Source organism: Marmota marmota, unplaced genomic scaffold (assembly GCF_001458135.2).
Source record: "Marmota marmota marmota unplaced genomic scaffold, marMar, whole genome shotgun sequence".
In the NCBI taxonomy this organism is placed as follows: domain Eukaryota; kingdom Metazoa; phylum Chordata; class Mammalia; order Rodentia; family Sciuridae; genus Marmota; species Marmota marmota.
Window position 1 is genome coordinate 5,660,079 of NW_025999999.1, and position 22,153 is coordinate 5,682,231.

The 22,153-nt window shown below is 41.7% G+C and overlaps 1 protein-coding gene and 1 long non-coding RNA gene across 2 annotated transcripts in view; one reads left to right on the top strand and one right to left on the bottom strand.

Annotated features, from left to right (window-relative positions):
* The window catches only part of LOC125617972, a 28,388-nt gene extending 6,614 nt beyond the window's left edge, over positions 1-21,774 (bottom strand). The window contains exons 1-2 of the long non-coding RNA XR_007349107.1: positions 21,663-21,774; positions 11,897-12,002 (exon numbers count right to left, since the gene is read on the bottom strand). This is a non-coding gene — a long non-coding RNA (uncharacterized LOC125617972). The remainder of the gene's footprint in view (positions 1-11,896; positions 12,003-21,662) is intronic.
* Positions 1,976-21,668, top strand: LOC107149944 (stearoyl-CoA desaturase-like). The gene is made up of 6 exons (XM_048807144.1): positions 1,976-2,186; positions 12,961-13,237; positions 16,490-16,620; positions 16,955-17,160; positions 18,606-18,838; positions 20,841-21,668. The coding sequence occupies exons 1-6, from the start codon at positions 2,160-2,162 to the stop codon at positions 21,038-21,040; spliced, it is 1,074 nt and encodes a 357-aa protein (XP_048663101.1). The 5' UTR covers positions 1,976-2,159; the 3' UTR covers positions 21,041-21,668.
* Positions 21,775-22,153: the final 379 nt, after the last annotated feature.

Below are 22,153 nucleotides of genomic sequence, written 5' to 3' on the forward strand. Positions count from 1 at the left end.
GTCCACTTTGTAAACATCACTATATCATAAATGAATCTGCTGGTGCTTCAATGGATACTTCCAGCCATCAGAACCATGGGAAATACATTTCTGTTGAAAAAGTCATCCAGTCTATAGTAGTACATCTAGCAACCTGGATTGGACCAGGACGGAGTAAACCTGCAGTTGGCAAGGGAATTTAGTACACATTGCTGACAGAACCTGAAGAGGAGCAGCACTGGTGGACTTGGATTCCACACTCTGCACTTCTGAACCATCACCACATGAGCTTCCACCTCTGAGATCACTTAGGCTCATTTGGCACCTTCCCACTGGCCAGTGAGTGTGTCTGGAAATAGAGGTGCTTGATCACTGGTCAGGGGGTTGGCCTGCCCCTGAAACCAGAGGGCAGAGCTCTGTCCTGCTCCCAGGCAATCCCAGGTGCCTCTCTTCCTGAGAAGCTAGTCATTTCACAGAGCTCCTTAGTACCTTCCCCTTCCCAGAGGAGAATGGGACATCAATGGAGAGACCTGGGCATGGAACCACCCTGGAGGAATGGATGCAGAGCCTGCCTGGCTACAAGCTCTCCAAGCAGGACTTCCCACAGACCCAGAGATTATTTCCTGATGGAAAGATCTGAGGTCAGAGCACTGCAGGGTTCCAGGGCAACAGGGTCTTGAGCTTGGGCTCCAGCATCACATTTCTGTGCTTATTTCCCAGCTCCACAATTTGCTAATTGCTGTGATGGTGGACAATTCATTTGATCTTTCCATATCTCACATTCCTCTTTTTTTTTTAAAATGGAACCATGCAAAACCCACCTCACAGGCTCACAGTGAGGGTTCAACAAAATAATTCTTGTGAATTGGCTTGCAGGGTTTCTTCATCACCTGCTCCTTACTCTTATTCCTAGCCCTTGGCCTGCTGCTGGGAGAAAACACTGTGTGTAATTCCTGCTTTTTTCCATAAAGAAGTCTCTAGTATTCCAACTTGACAATCAGAAGAATCTCCAAATCATCCTGCATGCTTTCTGGAAGAGTAGACAAGGGGATATCATTGCCTACTGGTGCCTGCAGATGTCCTTTCTCTGTGGAGCATGCCCAATGTCTAAGCTTGTTGGGCTCTTGTAGGAGAAAAGATCCATTTGTGCCTCTACAGTGTCACCAGAATTTCTAATGATCTCTGTTATCCTAGAGCTGGGGTGGGATGGGGGGGCAGAGAGATTGCTCACCTCCCCCCGTGGGAGCACAGGTCACTAGCTAACTAAGTAAGCAGGCTCTACCCAGGTGTTTGGCTCAAAACTATGGCAGGTGAGTCAAGGGGGATGGTTAGAGGCTAAGTGTGTGGCCTTCCAAGTGTGAAAAGGTCCCAGACACCGGGAGGAAAGGTAAGACTGGATGGAGTTGAGTGGTTTGCCCCACGTTGGCTTCCCCACACTTTCCTATGCAACTGCCCCAATGCCCAGCAATTCACCTTGAAACCAGGGCCTGCCTAGGCTTGGATACAACCCTCACTGCTGAACTAGGCCCTCAAGCTCTTCCAAAAAGAAATCTTCAGAACACTCCTGAGGCCCCATGTACTGGGCAGACATCCAACAACTCCTGGAAGAGAAGCCAAGAAGGTGAAAAAAACAGAAGGAAATCAAGGAGCTGGTGGCAAGGGAACATCAGTTTGTGCTAAGCCAATGATAATGGTAGGATGAGGAGGCACCAAATTTTCTTTGGCTAGTGAGGAGCCAGAGTTGACATAAGGGTCATTAGTGTTGTCTCGGGATCATTAGCATTGTTATTGTTTGTAGCCTCCAGTCACTCTAACTGGACCCCGCCTGCCTTTGTTTTCTGTCCCCTCCCCTCCCCTCCAATCAGGGCTGCCTAAGCCAGACAGCTTCTGTGAACCTTGCCCCTTATTGGCTGCAGATAAAAGGTAGAGGAAATATGGGACAATTTCAACCACTGCTAGCTGTAGCCTTTAAATCTTCATCTCAGGGAGATAACACACAGAGCAAGGTCCAGCGTGGACAGCATCACTCTGTGAGGTTAGAGAAGCATTCAGAGCACAGCACAGAATTGCTGCTCTTCAGGCAAAGCCTGGAGTAGAAGTCCACCTTCTATCCTGGCAGTACAGAACCCCACTTGGCAACTTCAGCCTTGAGAAAGTCATCGCAGCATCTGAGAGCCAAAATGCCAGCGCGCTTGCTGCAAGAGAAAGTGAGTTTCCGAGCAATCCATGTTTGTGGGCTCACCTTGGGCCACTAGGTGACTAATTGGTGAGGAAGTCAGTTGAAGGCTCCTGGAGTTCTTGACCATCTTTTAGAGTGTGTTGCCTTCAATTTGATGGGAATGTGGATTGTAATTGAGGAATTTGGTCCTCCAACCTTTATTTCTTAAGCTTATCAAAAGACAAAGTTTCAATAATTTAGATATAAATCTAATTGGCTTCAAATTGAAAATTATGAATGAGGCAGCCTTTATTGTATAAAATAAAGTGAAAGCTTTTATTGTGTCAGTACAGAACCTTGGGTTTTATAAGGTGAGAACAAGGGAACAATTTATATATAAATGTATATAATCATATATATAATATCATATATATGATATACATCATATTTGATTTATATATAAACATGTGATGTTATATATAAGTTAATATATATGATTAAATAATCATATATACATGTATATATATATACATATACATATATAGAGAAAGAGAGGAAAGAGAGAGAGAGAATATGCTCCTTAGGGTACACATGAACCAGATCAGATAAAATCAAATAGATCAAAGAACGAGCTAGGAATCTACTTATCAACCAAGAAATGTGTTTCTTAAATTTTGTACAAGTGAGTTCCTGTGATGCCTGATGTGTTTATCCATGGGTAACAAGAAATGTTAGCGACTGCACAGACTCCTTCCTGTTCATCTGTCACCAGAGAAGACATGTCTCCAAAAGGGTCCAGGGAGTTCCCACAGAGAAGGTAGAATTTAGAACCAGCAGGGATTTTGCAATATGTGATGGAAAAGAATTTCAGTACATGCCAGTCAAAGGCATAGATGGAGGTGTGTTTAGGAAAGTAGATACACATTCAAGGGAGATTAGGGCCATCTCAAGAGAGAGGTGCCTTTGAGGTAAATAAGGCAAGAAATTTGCATTCAAAGGACAATTCAGACCAGGTGCCATGGCGACCCCAGTCATCCTAGCATTTTGGGAGGCTGAGGCAGGAGGATCGCAGGTTCAAAGCAAGCCTCAACAACTTAGTGAGACCCTATCTCAAAATTTTAACAAAAAGGGAGAGTGCTGGAGGTATGGCACAGAGGTCAAGCACATCTAGAATAATCCCCAGTACCAATAAAAGAAAAAATAAAGAGTTGGTGAGGGGTGAAGATCTATCTTCTAGGGCTGTTTCAGGTTGGCAAGGGACAATGACTCTGTCTAGTCAGGGATCAAGAGTCTCATCTTGAGCTGGATGCAGTGGTACACACTTACAATCTTGTGACTTGGAAGACTGAGACAAAAAGATAACAAGTTTGAGACTAGCCTCAGCAACTTAGTGAGAGCCTGTCTCAAAATAAAATATAAAAGAGGCTGGATATGTAGCTCAGTGGTTAAGCACCACTGGGTTCTAGTTCAAGTATAAAAAAAGTCTCATCTTGATTGATCTAAAGGAGATAGACACTGGTCATAGTTGTGGGAATGGGTTGGAAATATTGTGTTGCCATCCTCTTACTGTAGGATTGTTTAATATGGAAAATATAAACTTTATTAGGAGTGGGGCTGCAAATTGGTCCAGCCAATATGGAAAGCAGTATGGAGATTCCTTGGAAAATTGGGAATGGAACCACCATTTGACTATCCCAGTCCTTGGACTATCCCAAAGGACTTAAAAACAGCATTCTACAGGGACACAGCCACATCAATGTTCATAGCAGCACAATTCACAATAGCTAAACTGTGGAGCCAACCTAAGTGCCCTTCAATAGATGAATGGATTAAAAAATATGGCATATATATACAATGGAATATTACTCAGTAATAAAAGAGAATAAAATCATGACATTTTCAGGTAAATGGATGGATTTAGAGAGGATAATGCTAAGTGAAGTTAGCCAATCCCCCAAAAACAAATGCTGAATGTTTTCTCTGATATAAGGAGGCTGAATCGTAGTGGAGTAGGGGGGGGAGCATGGGAGGAATAGACAAACTCTAGATAGAGGCAGAGAGATGGAAGAGGAAGGGGGGGTATAGGATTAGAGATGATGGTGGAATTATCCAAAGTACCTGTATAAAGACACGAATTGGTGTAAATATACTTTGTATACAACCAGAGATATGATGTACTATGCTCTATATGTGTAATAAGAATTATAATGCATTCTACTGTCATATATAAATTAAAAAATTAATTAAAAAAGAAAATTTATTAGGAGATTACAATGGTATTGGCTGAGGGATGGGAGCTGAAGTATGGTTACCAGAGGTCCTAATATTGGTAACAGTTATATAAGACTAAGTAAGCTTTAATATTTTTTGCCTGTATACATCTCAGGATCTGAATTTTTTTTTCAAAAATATGTCTGTCAAATCAGACTTAAATTAACTCAGAGTAAACATGATTTTAACAGTCTCTTTTGATAGTTATTATCAGACAAAAACCCCTTTCTCTATAACCTCTCAAATTTGATTGCTTTTGGTAGGGCTGACACAAGCATGTATCTTAAGTTATATTAAAAGAAATATTGTCTTACTTTTTTTTTTGTACAGAGGATTAAACCCAAAGGCACTTAACCACTGAGCCACAACCAGCCCCTTTCATTTTTTATTTGGAGATAGGATTTCACTAAATTGCTTAGGGACTCACTAAGTTGCTGAGGCTGGTCTTAAATTTGGGATCCTCCTGCCTCTGCCTCCCGAGTCACTGGGATCACAGGCAATGTGCTACCATACCCAGCTGTCTTACCTTTGAAATGTCCATGTATGACTGTATTTGGGTTATATTTACTGCCAGGTGTTTAAAACCAAGTTGTCAAAAATTGACCATGTTTCTATCTACTATTAGGGTTAGCTGAGATTCCTCAGGGGTTACTCTTGGGAACTTGTGAAAAGCCTCTTGGATTCTTTAACTTTCTCTACCAGTTGTCCCATCTGCCAGGATGAGTTCAAGGCCTTGCTGACCATACATGGAAGCACCAGGGACATTTTCCTCTCTAGTGACCCTCCTCTTGGCAAAATGTACATTTTGGCTTCCTGTTCTCTAAGGTCCTCACAATTCCCCTTATTGGCAGGTCAGGTGACTCAACCAGGGTTGCAGGGCCATTAGAGATGAGTCCTGACTGACCTGAGAGGGCAAGGGCCAAAATATTGGCTGTTTTTTTCTCCATTAGCCCCTTTACTTCCTTGGCTTTTGACTCCTAGTTTTGGTATTAGACATTGAACCCTGGGATACTCTACCACTGAGCTACAGTGTTTAGAGCCTCACTAAATTTTGAAGCTGGCCTTGAACCTATGATCCTCCTTCCTTGCCGGAGTCACTGGGATTATAGACATGAGCCATGTCAAAGGGCTCCAAGCTTTGTTTTTAAACATCTAGCAGGCCAGATATTAATATTCACCAATATTAAAGTGGGAGTAATGGGTTTTAACTTTAATATCTATAATTTTTTCAGTTATCCCTTTTATTTAATTAAGGTCAGTATTAGTATTGGGAGGTGGCATTATCTCATATCTATCCTGTAGGTGATGGTTTAGTATTTAAATTAACTCAGGTTGTTTTGTTTTAACTCAGGTCGTTTTGTTGTAGTGTATTCTTCAAAATACTAACATGAAATGGTTCTAAGTCTTCAAAGAAAATACAAAATGAAATTAATAAGTGCAAAAACATATTGAACTTGTATAATAGCGTTGAACCAAGAAACATAATTTTTATAATACTAGTGTATCTTTGGTATCTATTTAGCCCCTTCAAAAAATCCATAAATTTCCTCTCTGTTCTCTTCCTCCTCTCTCTCTCTGCCCTCTTCCCCTCTCTCTTCCCTCTCCTCTTTTCTCTCCTCTCTCTGCTCTCTGCCCTCTTCCTCTCTCCCCTCTTCCTCTTCTTTCTCTGCTCTCTTTCTCTTTCTCTCTGCTCTCTTCCTTTCTCTCTCTGCCCTCCTCTTCTCCTCCTCTCAGGAAACTCTGAGCTTGGAAGCCGGAGACACCACAGATTGAAACTGAATAAACATATTATAAGACATCAGATTATAGTTTTATGAGCCTTAGATAGTTTGTCAAAAAATGTTTTTTTCTTCTCAGTACTAGAGATTGAACCCAGAGACACTCTACCACTGAGCTACATCCCCCAGCCCCTGCCTTTTGGGGTGGGAGGGTCAGGGTCCTGTTAATTTGCTGTTGGGGGCATCCAACTTGCAGTTCTCCTGCTTCAGCCTCTGGAGTAGCTGGAATCACAGGTATGCACCAAAGTGCCCTCTTAATTCATCTTGTTCTTCATACAGTCCTCTGATAGAACAGAAATCTCCATTTCCCAAAGAAACTGCATGCCTTTGAATTTTCTTCACAAATCTGGGACCTTTGACTTTCCCGAATGTGTGGGAGAAGGTAATAATACTTAGAAGGTTTTTTAAACTTCATGTGAAAAAAATGCAACCAATGCTTAATAGTTTCTCTCCTTCCTGAATCAGAGAATCTTCATGTTCCTCTTTCTATTGAAACAATTTAACAATTTGCTTTTTAAATTTTTAAAATTTTTTTTTGTTACTGGGGATTGAACCTACAAATGTATGAAGGCTAGTTCTGCAGCTGGAACAAATTTTTCCTTTATTATTTCCTAGCAGCCCTATGGGAATATACATGATTATACAGATAGAGTCCTGAAGCTCAGAGAGATTAGCTAAACTCTGAAGAGACTGAACACAAGGACATAAAGCAGATTAAAATGAGGTTTGGGGTGGAGGAGTGTAATCTCAGAGGCTTGGGAGGCTGAGGCAGGAGGATCATGTATTGAAAGCTAACCTCAGTAACTCAGTCAGGCCCTAAGCAACTCAGCAAGATTCTGTCTCTAAATAAAATATAAATAAGGGCTGGGGATGTGGCAGAGTTTTGAGTGGCCTGAATTCAACCCCCAGTACCAAAAAATAAATATAAGGTTTCAGTTGGGCTACTTCATGGCAGCCAGCAGTGCAGAAGGTAAATTTAAAAAAAAAATCCATAAATTTACCCCACCCAATCACATGTGAAATCCTTTACAAGTTTTTACATTCTTTTAAAATTCTTTTGCAACCTTTAAATACTTTTATAACTTATGCAAAATTTTAGTTTTGTATTACAGTCCTTTTTATTCTGAGATCACAGAAATTTTTACAACAAAAAACTATCTTTTAAACAACAATTTTAAACGAGTTTAAGTTTAGCAACTTTGGAGCCATGAGAGTCAGAGATTTATTTCTGGTGAGGCTGGCCTTTAGACAAATCTTAAAGTATTTATTTATTTATTTTTGTTTGTTTATTGCTATCAGGGATTGAACCCAGAGGTGCTTAACCACTGAGCAATATCCCCAGTAATTTTTAATTTTAATTTTGAGACAGGGTCTTACTAAGTTGCTTAAGGTTTCACTTAATTGCTGAGGTTGGTCTCAAACTTGAAATCCTCTTATCTCATCCTACAGAGTCACTGGGATTACAGGCATGTGCCTCCAAACACAGCTGCTGGTTAAAACTTTAACTCTTAGTAAACTTGTGTTTAGTTTAGTCCCAGAAGCAAAACAAATCTTACACTGTTTTATCATTTATCAACAATTCATATAAAACACACATGCCCAAATACATATGTCTTATAAAATTCAAGAAGCTGAGTACTTGAATTTATTTTTAGCAGTTGAGTTTTAGTGCTTTAAGCTGAAAATTAATCAGATATCTTCTCTAATACATTCATAAACTCCACTTACATCAAACATAATGTACATTTTTTAACAGTTAATTTTAGGTTACTCATATAAACCAAGATAGCAGATGAATATGGTTAGCATTTTTCATATATATTTTCTTAGTTGTAGTTGATCACAATACCTTTATTTTATTTATTTATTTTTATGCACTGCTGAGGATCAAACCCAGTGCCTCGCACATGCTAGGCGAGCGCTCTACGCCTGAGCCATAATGCCAGCCCCCATGGTTAACATTTTAAGCCATCTTTTTTTCTGCCAAAGAAAAATCTTAAAAGCAACAGACATTGTACTTCAAACATTTTATAGAAAACAGCACTCTCTTCATTGGCTGATCATCTAGAAAAACATGTACATTAGTAATTTTAAAGACATCTTTACTCTCATTTTTGTAACCAATTTAAATTTACCTTTTTGTTAAAGGTTACTTAAGTCACATGAACTAAAAGGCATTTGGATCTATTCTTTTTTTAAATTTATGAGTGCTGATTTATCCATAAGCCAATTTGATACCATGTAGACATAATATACAATACACACATGTATTGTGAAAAAATTAAAATATAAACAGAAAACAAAGATTTCTATAGCTTTTATCTAGATTTACCATTTGTCAGGATTTTTAAAAATAACCTGTTGATATGATTACCATGGTCCAGCTAGGTGTGGTGGCACATGCGGCAGCTACTTTAGGAGGCTGAGATAAGAGGATTGTAAATTCAAGGCCCATCTCAGCAATTTAGTGAGGCCATAAGCAACTTAGTGGGACTGTCTGAAAAAAAATTACATCTCAAAGACATAAAACTTAATTTAAACATTACTAGAAGGGTTTGGGTAAGTGAAAGTCTAAGTTTTAAAGGTGGGGCATGTTATGCAGACTTAATATCTTTTCCTAACTTAAGAACTAGTCAATACAGGGAGATAAACTTACAAATGGAAATTTCTTTTGAAAAAGTTAGGGAAATCACCAGTGGGCCAGATATCCTCTTTAACCAAGAAGCATAAAAGAAAGTGTCTCTCAAGACAAGCAAAAGAAATAAAGAAAGGGCTCTTCTTTTTAGAGCTTGCATAGTCCAGGTATTGGACACCTATAGGTAAGGGATAAGAAAGTTAAAGCTGCTCATTAAACAGAGTGTAGGTCAGATTTCAAATTTCAGAAACCAAAACAGCTTGGCACAGATGTCTTCTGTGACACAGAAACAGGGGACACAGATCTGGGGGAGGCCTATAGAATTGGGGATGGCTGGGACAGGGTCTACCAACCATGCCTGGACATTGAATCAATGGTTCAGGTGGTCACCTGTCCATCCATGAGGTTGATCCATGTCAACTATCATCATTGTTTATTCTCCTTTTTAGGATCTTTATAGGGGAAGATCTTTTTTTTCCCAATGTATTTGAGAGTTAGTCCTTGAATAATTGCTTAACATAACAACACTTGAATCAGACTTTTTAAAAAGACAGCAGTGGGGATAAGGTGGAGGGATCCAGAAAGTCATATCTTTGACCATTTTCCTCCCCAATTATAGAACAAGCTTCCGTTCTCTAATTTATATTGAGACCAAGCTATGTTACAAGGAAAAAAAATCATTTCTTTTTTCCTTTTAAAAGTTCTCTGCCTTAAGAGTTGGGGTTGTAGCTCAGTGGTAGAGAGAGCACTTGCCTCGCACATGTGAGGCACTGGGTTTGATCCTCAGCACCACATAAAAATAAATAAATAAATATATTGTGTTCATCTACAACTAAAAAAAATTTTTTTAAAAAAGTTCTCTTCCTTAAAAGAATTCTAATTATTTAGTACATACCTAAGTGGTGAGTTTTCAAGGATAAACAATGAATTATCCATAATAGTTAATGGTTTTTTGAAAAACATAGGCCTCGGGGTACTCTGAGTTCCCACCAGGGATAGGATTTTTAAATCTGTCCCATACTGTATCTTCAGGGTAATCTGCTTTTCTCTTGGAACTTGACCTTTAGTCAGTCCCATAATATTGGGGTACTCTTATTAGTTCCCAGAAGGATAGGACTTTTAAGCTTGTCCCAAATTGTCTGCAAATTATTGGCAATACAATTGTCCTTGTCCCCATTATGCAGTTGTCCTAGTTAGGAGCTAACTAGGACTCAAGAAAAGAAATATTTTATGGAAAATAATCCTAAAAACAATATTCCTGAGATCTCAAGTAATCTAGGTGCATTTAAGAACTTATAACTTTTTGGGTCTTATTTTTAAAAAGTGAGAACACAAAAACCTCAGTTTTTAGGAATGTTAGGATAAGACAATGTCAGGTAACTTTTAATGGAAAGAGATTTGTTTATAGTTAACATTTTATCTCATGACCAAGAAGGACAAACGCCTCATTGCAATCTTGTCTCTTCAGGCAAGATCTGATTAAAAGAAAACGTGTCTTAAGTTTAGCAGTTGTTGTCCCAGCTATCTGAAGGTGAGGTTCTCATTCTTTCAGTGAGATAGTACTAATAGGGTGGCCATTTATGTTGACTGATAATAAGAGAACAGAGAAAGAGAACACTTTCTTTCAGAGCTGCTACTATTAAAAGTCAGATCAAGAGTGGAAAAAATATCAAGTACAGAGAATGTGAAGATAAACCCAAGGATCAGCATGACTTTAGATAAAGCAAGTTTTGAGAATGTTTTCTAGCTGACAGTAACTGCATAGGAAGAGAATAATTTAGCTGGAAAATAAGACAAGATTGCAAAGAGATAGTTTAGAGACTAGATCAAGGGAAGACAGAACAAGAGTACATCCACAGAACCTAATTAGTTCTCTTTGTTTCCACCCATTAATCTTCAGGGTTTGTATACCTATTGTTTTACAAGTTACTTGATTGTTCATTAAAGGCAATTCAAAGAAACCCCAAGACCCTGCTTGGCCATTGGTTCACATTTCACTGATCCTTACTAACTAGTATCTACCACTTAAAATTTGTATGTTTTGAGACAGGATCTCCCTAATTGCTGAGGATATTACTAAGTTGTTGAGGCTGGCCTAAAATTTGCAATCCTCCTGTTTCATTCAGCCTCCCAAGTTGCTGGGATTATAGGCATGTGCCACTGTGCCTGGCCCCAGAATCTTTTATTGAGTTCCTTCAGACCAAAGATTTTCTCATGTCCAGAAGGTGTTACTATGTCCTGAACCAACTTATTCTTTCATGGCATTCTCATTTTTAGCTGGTGAGTAATCTGATAGCCCTTAAGTACTCGATCCATACCCACTAGTTAAGTTGTGACTTGGCTTTGAGATCCCCTTGACAACTTAGGGATTTTCCCCACTCAAGCTCAAGAAAAAGGAACTATGAAGACAGAGAACAAAATCCCTGTGAATTTCCAGAAATTGGAATTCACACTCCTGCAGTACAATGGGCCCGCTTATCTATGATTTAATTTTCTGTGGTTTCAATTGCCATTGGTCAACCATGGTTCAAAAATATTAAATGGGAAATTCCAGAAATAAACAATTGATAAGTTTAATATTATATACCATTCTGGGTAGTTTGATGAAAGAGTGTTGTTCTAATCCATCCTGTGTGGGTTCCTTTGTGCAATATACTCATATTGAACAACCTATGCAACAGTCACTTAGCAGCCAACTTGGTAATCAAATCAACTGTGGCAGTGGCATGGTACTAGTACACAGTGTCTGTTACACTCTGTACCTTCAGGCATCCACTGGGATTTTGGAACATGGCCCTACAATTGCCATTAAACGCCAGTTTCTGACATAGTGAGACACCTACAATCTCCCTATAGGACCCAGTCTTATTTCTGTCATGACTGCTATTCTTGCCAGTGACTCCTCAGCCTCTGTAAACCCCACAATGTCACATGATTTTTTGCCATACATACTAGCCCTCTGTCTGCAGCCCTGAGTTCATATGCCTTCTCACAGTTCACTTTCCCTGAATTCAAAAGCCAAAAGATTAAAGGGAAAATGCAAAAAGAACAGAGTTCAATCTGAGATGGACTTACAACACTTGAGGCTCCCTAAGAAGACAGGGGATCTTAAAAGGAATCAGCAGCACCTCTCCCGCATTCCATAGCTGTGTTCTTCAAGTCCCTTTATAAATTGCCAAAACTGTTGAAGACAAAATTATCACAAATTTACTCATGGATCTAATTGGTTATTCATTGGGAGTCAGGATCTAATTGCCTTAATTCTACAAAGTGACAATGAGACCTCCCATTGGACAATAGCAGAACAGTGGACAGGTAATGTAGGAACAAGGAAACAGAACAATAAGGAAATCTTGACTACTTTGGTTACTTTTCTATGAGAGTTAAATCCACAGAACTTTCTTATCATGCTAATTCAGGTACATGGAAACCTCCTCTTTCCATGAAAAACTTGCCTGTTAGGGGAATTATCTACTTCTCTAAAGCTTCAGTTTGATTTTGTGGCACTCACAGATTGAGTGACACCATTTTGGGTTATTCTGGTCTGTTAGGGCCTGTTAGTATAGGAATTTAGGCCAAAACACTGATCTCCTATAATTTTTTTTTTTTACAATTGCCCCCAAATTCTGAATTCCATGCTATCCTTTGAGCTTCTAGATGACTTGTTGGTAAGGGAGAAAGTTGAGATCTCCAGAGAGAATTTGGCCACCTTTCCCAAGTCACACTGTCCTCCCCTAGTGGGCCCTTTCCCCTCGTGGGTACTTCTACTTCCACAGATGGGATGTTTGGGCACTTGGTATCCGATTTTTGTTTCCTAAGCTTTAAAGTAAAGAAAAATCCAGCAGTGCATGTCCTTTTATACATATGTGCAGATTTTCCTTTGTATGCTCCTAGGGGTGTGTTTCCTCCCCTCACTCCTTCTGCCACTTCATCCTGAGATGTTTTTCACTCCCAAGCCCTACCTTAACAGTTTCTAGAAACTTTTCCTTCCACCTAACCCTAGTTAACCTGGACACTGGGGCAGGGTAAGCACCTCTACTGCACCCTTCCCCCATTCCTATTGGAGAGCAAAGTGACCCTGCTGCACACAAGCCTCTTTTTCATCTGACTCTCCACTTACTCTCCTTCTGGCTCTCCAGCTCCTATACCACCACCACCACCATCACAGCACCTCCCAACAGGTGCCTGAAGAATGGAGGAGAGAATTTGGAGAAGGAGACCTTCTCTACTTGGCAGAAGACATCCGCCCTGAAATAAAAGATGACATATACGACCCCAGCTATCAGGATGCAGAGGGCCCCAGGCCCAAAACTGAGTTTGTCTGGAGAAACATCATCCTCATGGGTCTGCTGCACCTGGGAGCCCTGTATGGGATCATACTTGTTCCCACCTGCAAGTTCTACACTTGGCTCTGGGGTAAGCAGGTTTCCTTGTCCTGAGCCAGTCCCTCAGGTTTCTCATTGCTTCTTGATAAGGTGGGTTGCTCCAAGAGTGGGCCCCTCTCTGTCCAGGTTTTGCCAGTTATGTGTCTTTGGTTGCTTGAGATACTGAATGGGCTGGAGAAAGAGCCTAGGGAGTTTGAAAGGCAAGAATGTCAGTTCTGGGGGTCTCTTAATGTGGTATTGGGGAACAATCCCTAAGACCATGTGCAGAGGTTGGAGGAGTAGACAAATGGCCTTTAGAGAGTCAGGTGTCCCAGAGAGTTTCTGTTTGCACCATTTGTGTGGCGGCCTGTCAAAGCTTACTTGCCACTAGATAACTCAGAGGAAAGATGGTAGAAAAGGGAAGAACAGAAAGAGGGTAATTCAGAAAAATACTTTGACCTGACCCCTTGGCTAGTCCAGATTCCTTTGTCACACAGGAAGAATAACAAGGCTCCTGTCTGACCTAAGTTGCGCAGATGTGTTGCTGTGTTACTCTTGGAAGGTCTCCAGGGCATAGCAAATGCCAGACAACAAAAGGCTCTTAGAATGAAATAAAGTTGCATAAATTCTGTTTAACTCCTGCCGGCTACTTCCCTCTCTCCAGATGCCAATGAAGTGCCAAAGACCCAGTACCTTCTAACTCTAGTACTGCCCCCTACCTGTCTTCCAGGGGCTGCTGTAGTGAGAAAGAGAGGGTTTCCAGTTTCTGTCTGATCCACCCTTATTTCAGGGACCCATCAGGACTCCTGATGGCCTGCCCCCCTGGATCTATGCCTTTGCAGGTAGATTCACCTCTGTCCCTGAAGCTGAGCTAGGAAGGGGGAACAGGGAGCACTAGAGATCCAGGTGCCAAATTGCTGCTCTATGAGGAGTTGGGAGCCAGTATGCCCTCTCCAGAAGTCACTCAGAGGTTTCCTGGAACAACCTCAGGTGTGGGGGACTTTCTGGCAGATCTCTTGGAGGGCAGTGGGTTAGAAGGACTGGTCAGTCAGGAGATAGCTGGACCCTCTATACCTCTTAGGTCTCATAGGTGGTAAGATGTGCTCCCTTGAGCACTGACTTGACAAATCTTTCTGATGTCACAGGAAAATGCAACTGAGAAGATCTCTTTTCTCAGGCAAAAGACCAGAGACCAACTGGGGACAAACTCATATTTTTAGGACAGGAAAAGTTATGTTCCTTTGATTACATGGTATCATCCCTGCCCCAGAGGCACTTGGTGGGAGCAGGCCAGGCAGGAGGTCACACCATCTGCATACCAGAAAGGGTTGCTATGTGTGTGAGGGGAGGTGACTTCAGTTTTCCTACTAGTGTGACCCTCCATACTTAACCTCTGACACTTAACCTCTACAGAATCTATTTCCTTATTCGCTTAGCTGTCAACTGCGAATAATAACAGTTCTTCCACTGACAGAACAAATCTAACTGATTGAGTCTCTTATTTGACAGACAAATAGGTGTGAATTGAACAGGCATCAAAGTGCCTGTGTTCTTGTCCCAGTACCCCTGTTAAGATGGGAGGCATGTGCTTTGGGATTCAATTCCTAGGGCCATCTGCACCATTGAAACAGAAGCTCTGTTTTGTCCAGAGTCCTTTCTTTCCTCCTGGTGACTACAGGGCTCTGGTTCCACTGTGGTTTGTCCAGATAGAGGTGGAGTTAGACACTGAATCAGGAAAGAAGATCTCAATAACTACATGGCCAGAGGCCACATATCACTTGGAACCTCAGCCTGGCTCAGAGAGAATGTGACTAGAACTTTCCTTGAGACAGACCCTGGCTCTGTGGCTCTTTTGGGAATCCTGTAGGAGGAACAGGATAGTGTTCAGGAGGTAGGAAAGGGAGAGGAGAATGCCTGCTGTTTAGGAAACTATCTCCAGTTGCAGGACACAGGGCAATTGATTACAGCATGTAAACAATCTCCAACTGAAATTAAGTAATTGGCCCCTGAGGATCCACTGTTTCTAGCTGCACAAAGAATGAAATATTGTTAACAGTTTCTCCCAAGGCCTCAGCCTCTGTTTCCTAGTGCTGCCTACAGAGGAAGACTCAGGCTTAGGAGGTCCCACATATATTGTCCTGCCTCATGACCTCAAGGCCCACACTCAGCAGACCTTCCTAATTAGAGATACATGTGACACCTCCTGAGCCTGTAGGCCTTGAAGACAGTGAGGCAGGACAACATTGGGGTGCTGCATTGTCAGAAACTGGATGGTAGAGGTAGAACAATCACTAGAACAATCACTGCTTATTGTCAGAATAGTTTGTTAACCTTGGCTTCAGTTTTCCTACCAGTGTGACCCTTGATACTTAACCTCTGACACTTAACCTCTATAGCATCTATTTCCTCAACTGAAAGATGTGGTATTATTAGCACCTACCTTTTTCAATATGAGAATATTAAAATATTACCATATCTATGGTAAAGCTTGAGTCTCTGTGCAAATTCGACTGTGTGCAGAGCTTACTAGAGTTGCACTAGCTACTGCAATACTAAAATACTTTTGTAGCACCTGATTGATAAATATCCACTGCTCTGCATATCCTAGGTGGATCCTGTACCATACAGCTCCTTCAATTGGTCAGTGCCCAGATTGCTCTGGCTGCTATTTTCAAAACAAACTTGCTTGTTCCTGTGCTCAGTGGGAGTAATTTATGGTCCTGAATACCTTAGAGAAGGTCAACTGAATGTCCATGGAGATAGGACCTTGGATACAGTCCCTTCAGGTTGCCAGTGAGGGTGACACAGTGGTGAGAGTCTTATTCCCTTTCCCTCTCTGCCCCCTTACTTCCTGGAGCAACTTATCCCATCTCCATCCCTGGATGGAGAGTGTAGGGGTGATGTTATTTATTTATTTATTTATTTGGTACCAGGGATTGAAATCAGAGGCACTTGACCACTGAGCCACATTGCCAGCTCTATTTTGTATTTTATTTAGAGACAGGGTCTCACTGAGTTGCTTAAAGCCTTGCTTTTTGCTGAGGCTGGCTTTAAACTTGCAATCCTCCTGCCTCAGCCTCCCAAGCTACTGGGATTACAGGCATGTGCCATTGTACCCAGTGGTGATGGTATTTTTTAAAATGATAAAAATACAAGGCCTCAGAGACCAAGGCATCCTAGGGTTCAGGGGTGCCTCACTCGAAGTCTAAAGATGACAAAAGTGTGTCATCAGGAGAGTGTACTTGATATGCTTCCTCTGATGGGAATCACACTGGTTGGTACTCTCATTGTCTTGTCCTGGCAGCATATTTCTGCTATTGGGCCAGTATAGAGGGCATCACTGCAGGAGCTCATCGCCTGTGGAGCCACCGAAGTTACAAAGCGCGGCTGCCCCTGCGGCTCTTCCTGATCATTGCCAACACCATGGCGTTCCAGGTAAGAGGAGAACACTAACTTTTGTGTCCTTACCCTGTCAATGACCCAGGGAAAAACGGAGGGGATCTGAGCCTGGACAGCAGCTCCACCAGGACATTTGTTGCCATTTCTAGTTTCTGGAAATAGTCTGGGAATATAAGTCACTTTTTTGCACAGGCTTCAGAGTACGTATGCAGAAGAGGACAAGCCCCTCCATGCCTCCTTTGGAGCCAGACTTTGGGGACTGTGTGAGATTGGGCTGAGAACCGTGGGCCCTTGCAGACATCCAGGCATTGGACTTTTCCCAGGAGGGCGTCCCTCCTCAGGCCTGCGTTCCTCTTCTCTGTCCCTCCAGAACGATGTTTATGAATGGGCCCGAAATCACCGCGCCCACCACAAGTTCTCAGAAACAGATGCCGACCCTCACAACTCCCGCCGCGGCTTCTTCTTCTCTCACGTGGGTTGGCTGCTGGTGCGCAAACACCCAGCTGTCAAAGAGAAGGGGGCGACCCTGGACCTATCTGACCTAAAAGCTGAGAAGCTGGTGATGTTTCAGAGGAGGTGAGTTAAGGGAAGATGGAGCTAGGGATGTGGCTCTGGATACCTGAAGCTTAGGGAACCCATTTTTTCTCTTAGGTCTTAGAAAATAATGGTCAAAAATTTACTGTAAGTTCAAACTCATTTAAAACTCCAGTATTTGACATTCCACAGGCCCCCAGGCTGTACCTTATGGCTCTGTTCCTTCCTCTCCGAGCTATCTTTATGAAACCCATTAAATTAACAAACTGACCTGGGATAATCATGGATACAAAAAATAAATGTAGCTGAGAACTTACCTTCAAGAACTTTCTACTCTACTGGGGTTACAGGGGTAATCCAAGTATCCAAATAACCATGATATAAGGCAGAATATTGTGTGTACCTGAGAGGTAGAAAGAGGAGGGAGATTATTGAGGAGGGAACTGCTGGGAAGGTATAATGAACAGAGTACAATCACAATCCACCTGTAGATAGAGACTTTCATATGTATAGGAGCAAGGACAGTGGAACATAATGAGCCAAAGTCTCAAGGAAGTTCCAGGAAGGATGTCCTTCTGCTTGGAATATAGGGTGGGACAGGAAAAGGAGCACAGTGACAGTTTCTGCAGATTCCTTTCTGCAAATTTAAGATTTTATGCACTTGGAAACAGGAAACTACTATTGGTTTCCTCTGCAGCAACAGGGCATAGAGGTGTGCTTCAGAGTGGCTGCTCTTGGGTAGGTAATCACTGAGCCAGAGAGATGAGAGGCAGGGACACAGGTTGGATAATAGGGAGCACCCTGCTGGAGAGGCAGTGGCAAGAAGGGAAAGGAGTTGGAGGCAGGGAATGCCGGTGACATACGAAATCAAAGATATGTCTGCTCAAGGGAAGGAGTCGGACAGTCAGCTCCCTTCAACTGTCAATGGCCTGGTCTATATGAAAGCGAAAAGTGGGACAGGGCCTCTGCAGGGACAGAGACCTGCAGGTGATCAAGGACATTCGCTGTGCCTCCTGACAGAAAAGCAGAGCAAACAATTAGGGGAGGTAGTAGGAAACCGAGGTGTTATACAAAACATGTTCTGTTCCAAAAGAGCGTGATTGGAGAAACATCGCAGCCCTAAGGCAGACGGACAACAGCCCAGGCAGCAGAACTTGGCTGGTAACTTTGTGATTTGACCCTCACTTGTTGACCAACTCTTCTTTATGGTCTTATCAAATAAGCAGTTTGAGTGGGAGCCAAGTGTTCCAATCCTTGCTGCACTGGTTCCTAGTGTTATCTTAGAAAGTCATTTAATGCCTCATCTAAAAAATGATACTATATACTCAAAAGATTTCCCACCCATTCCCCCAGGCTGCTTTTTGCCCAACTGTACTCATTGTGTAGGAGGAAAGTCATTTCACAGCTTAGCCCAGTGAAAGTGGACAATCTAGATTAAGTGTGTGAGTCCTCGATCCACTGACTAAATGTGTGATGTTTCAATGTAGGTACTACAAGATTGCTGTCCTGGTGATGTGCTTCATCGTGCCTACTCTAGTACCCTGGTTTTGTTGGAGTGAAACTTTTGTACACAGCTTGTATGTTGCCACATTCCTGCGATATGCTGTAGCGCTCAATGCCATCTGGCTGGTGAACAGTGCTGCCCATCTCTATGGATACCGCCCCTATGACAAGAACATTGAACCACGTGAGAGTCTCCTGGCTTCACTGGGAACTATGGGTAAGACAACAGTACACAGTAAAACCATATCTAGGGATCAGCTGATGACAGTATTCAGCTTGGAGCCAGAAACACCAGTTACATTTGTTCTTATGAACTTTTTTGTATCTTAGTTCTTCCACTGAAAAATTAGGAGTCACTTTTGGGAAATGCATAGGAGAGTCAGGCAACAAGGTTTTTGTAAAAGGATGCTTAAAAATAATAGTGCCTTTTATTCCAGGTCCCCCAAGCCATCTCCAAATCCTACGTATATTGAGTCCTTTTCAAACTTTCCTTTCTCCTGTCACCTCTGACCTGGCTGTAGGCATACTTGGGGCAGAAGAAGCATAAAAAGAACATCAGGGTCAGTGGACAGGCCAGGAAGCCATGTGTTTTATATTTAATCATGTTGTATAAAATGCGGAAAAAGTAATTATTACAATTTAAAAAAAGGATAATGCTCTGAAAGCATTTTTTATCCTTTACTATAGTCTCATGAATCCCCCTACCTCCTTTCAGGCATCTTCTACCATTGTACATATTTTTACTTTGACCTATGCTGTGCAATTTTGACATTTTCCAAAGAAACAGAATAATCCAGTTTATTTATCTTCACTTGTTTATTGTTCATATCATTACTACTGGCATGTGTCCTGTATTGTAAACAGAGCTAGGGTGAACTTCCCTGACTCCAGGGTCTCCTTATGACTACCAGTTCAAAGTGGCTGCCAGCCTTACCATTATCACTGGTGTCATTCACTTCTATATACCTGCCCTTCCCTCCCTCTCTCCACCCTTTGCTCTCCTCCAGCTCAGGTTCCTGCCATTCTAATCTTTTCCCTTTTTGAAAGACCTCCCCTCACAGTCAAAAGTTCACTCTCTCTCTCTCTGAAAAAGCTGACCTTCCCCATGAGCCTTCCTGGAGCTGCCTCTGGCTACCCCAGTTACCAGCTATGACCTTCTTCTTCACTTTTCTCTTGTGTCTAAGTATGCATCTTATTTTATCTTAAATGGGATGCTGATAGGTCAAGTGAGTGCTTATTCAGAGCCTGAGAAACCAGTCATGGAAGGGAGTGGTCCTTTTTCAGCACCCGTAAGGCCTTCATGTTACCACACACCATTCTCTCAGTTCCCATTCCAGACAACCCAGTGTACAGAGGGACATGCACTTTTAGAAGCCCTGATTAGGGTCATTTCTTTTGCTTATTGTTCTCCACTTGTTTATTGTTCATATCATTACTACTCTAACTGGGGACATTTTTATCCTCAAGAGTCCAACAAATTCTTTTATTAGTTTTTATCCCAACTTGATAAGGCTCAGTTTTGCTAATGTTGGAAGCTGTTCAGAAAAAGAGAGTCCTGCCAAGGTTTGGCAAAATATCCGTGGAGTTTCCAAACATTTGTCCTCCATAGAATACTCCTCCATTGAGAGTACCTGTATTTTCCTCTCAAAGTGAAAAGCTAATCTCAAGAATTCTCAATCTCAGAGGTTAGAGGGAAGCACTCAGAATTTTCAGACTGTTTCTGTTTTATCAGTGCCTCCCCAATCCCAGGGTCAAAGTTCAGAGAATTAGAAGTCAGAGTAGCCCACTATGAACCAGCAGTGACTGAGAAATCTCTAGCCTGTGGCTAGGCCTCCTTACCTCTAACTTTTCCAGTCAGTCTGTTGGAACCTCTCACCCTTACAGGAGGCATCAGGGCAGTAAAGAAAAAGTGTGTTTCCTTACTCACCTTTGTAACAGAACCATCTTCTCTATCATCCTCCTATCCCTTGAGAGAAACTTCCCTCAAAGGATCAAAGGATCCCAGACAGAAATGGTTGACCAGAGCCTCTGGACCTGTTACTTAAGATGTCTCTGGGGGTATCTATTTGCTTCACAGTTGAACACTGAGTTCATTCATTCATTCAGTAACAGCGAGTTTCTCCAGGGCTCAAGGTACCCTGCTAGGTAGGAAGTGTGCAAAGATCAGGAAGAAAGCAATCTACTGAGCTCCCTAACTTCTCCCCTTGGTTTTGTTCCAGGTGAGGGCTTCCACAACTACCACCACTCCTTTCCCTATGACTACTCTGCCAGTGAGTACCGCTGGTACATCAACTTTTCCACGTTCTTCATTGACTGCATGGCTGCCCTTGGTCTGGCTTATGACCGGAAGAAAGTGTCCAAGGCTGCCATCTTGGCCAGGGTTAAAAGAACTGGAGATGGAAGCTACAAGAGTGGCTGAATTTGGGGCTGACCAGGATCCTGTTCCAAAAGCCAGCTGAATAGAAGTTTAATGTTCTGTCAATTCACTACTTCTTAATGCTACCAGGATGCTAAATGATGACCTTAACCCATCCCAGAATGGTATTCTTGTAAAATGCATAACTATTGAAAGACAACAACTCTCCTTTACTCTGTTAAGCAGATATTCTTTTCTTCCCTCTCTTTTCATCCTATTGGCTTTTTCATTGCTTTGTTCCTATCACCTTTCTCTTCTCCCTCATTGCTTCCCAGGCAAGGTGCTGGTCAGCTGTACCATGTGTCTTGCTTTCAAATCCTATCACCTTTTCTAGAGTCTAAAAGTAAAGGTATTTACTCCAGAAAACTCTCTTTTCTTGAGCTGTCATGAGCTTAAAGATAGGTGGCTAAAACTAGAGATGCAACAAAAGTTCTGGGATGTTACTAAGCATCATCACCACATTTGCTCCATGGATGAAAAAATAACTTTATTTGGCACAGATCTTACAAAGCAGATAAACTATCAAGAGAAAGTTAGCATGCAGGGTATGACTTATAAGTAAGGATAATGATGAATTGGAAATGAAGAGCAAGGAAAGTTTCTGTGATCAGACCCATTTGCTTACCATCCAGAGACATGGAGTCGTTCTCTGTCTGACAGTGAAAAGGAATTGCCTTGGAGCTTGGCAATGCCAGAACCGAACACTGAATCTTAGTGTCTCAATGTAATTTAGCCTGAAAATATAGAAGAAGCACTTACTTAGTAGGAAAAGGGGTCTTTGCTGGAGAACAATTTTATTTTTCTTAAGATTTCTTGTTTCATAATACAAGAAATCTTCAGATTGGCTATGTCCAGACTTGACATATAAAATCACTCATAGAGTTTTGGGCATTCCATGAGCTGCTCCTCCAACTTCTTTCACTATTCTCTGCTGCCATATTTGTGATATTAATTGCACCTCTCAAAATAATAAGATGACTGTGTAATTTCCAAATAGTCAAATCAAAAAGGGCTTTAGAAAGTGGAGGTGTGTCAACCAGAACATATGTAGTCATGGATATTTTGCTTGGATCTTCAAAATATTTTAGAGTATTTACTTCTGAAAGAGGATGTTGA

Excerpts from the sequence above, each read along its gene's own strand:
- LOC107149944 (XM_048807144.1), top strand. The coding sequence starts at position 2,160 with ATGCCAGCGCGCTTGCTGCAAGAGAAA. Across the intron at positions 17,161-18,605 it reads CTGGTGATGTTTCAGAGGAG|GTACTACAAGATTGCTGTCC; the intron begins GTGAGTTAAGGG and ends GTTTCAATGTAG. Across the intron at positions 18,839-20,840 it reads GGCTTCACTGGGAACTATGG|GTGAGGGCTTCCACAACTAC; the intron begins GTAAGACAACAG and ends GTTTTGTTCCAG.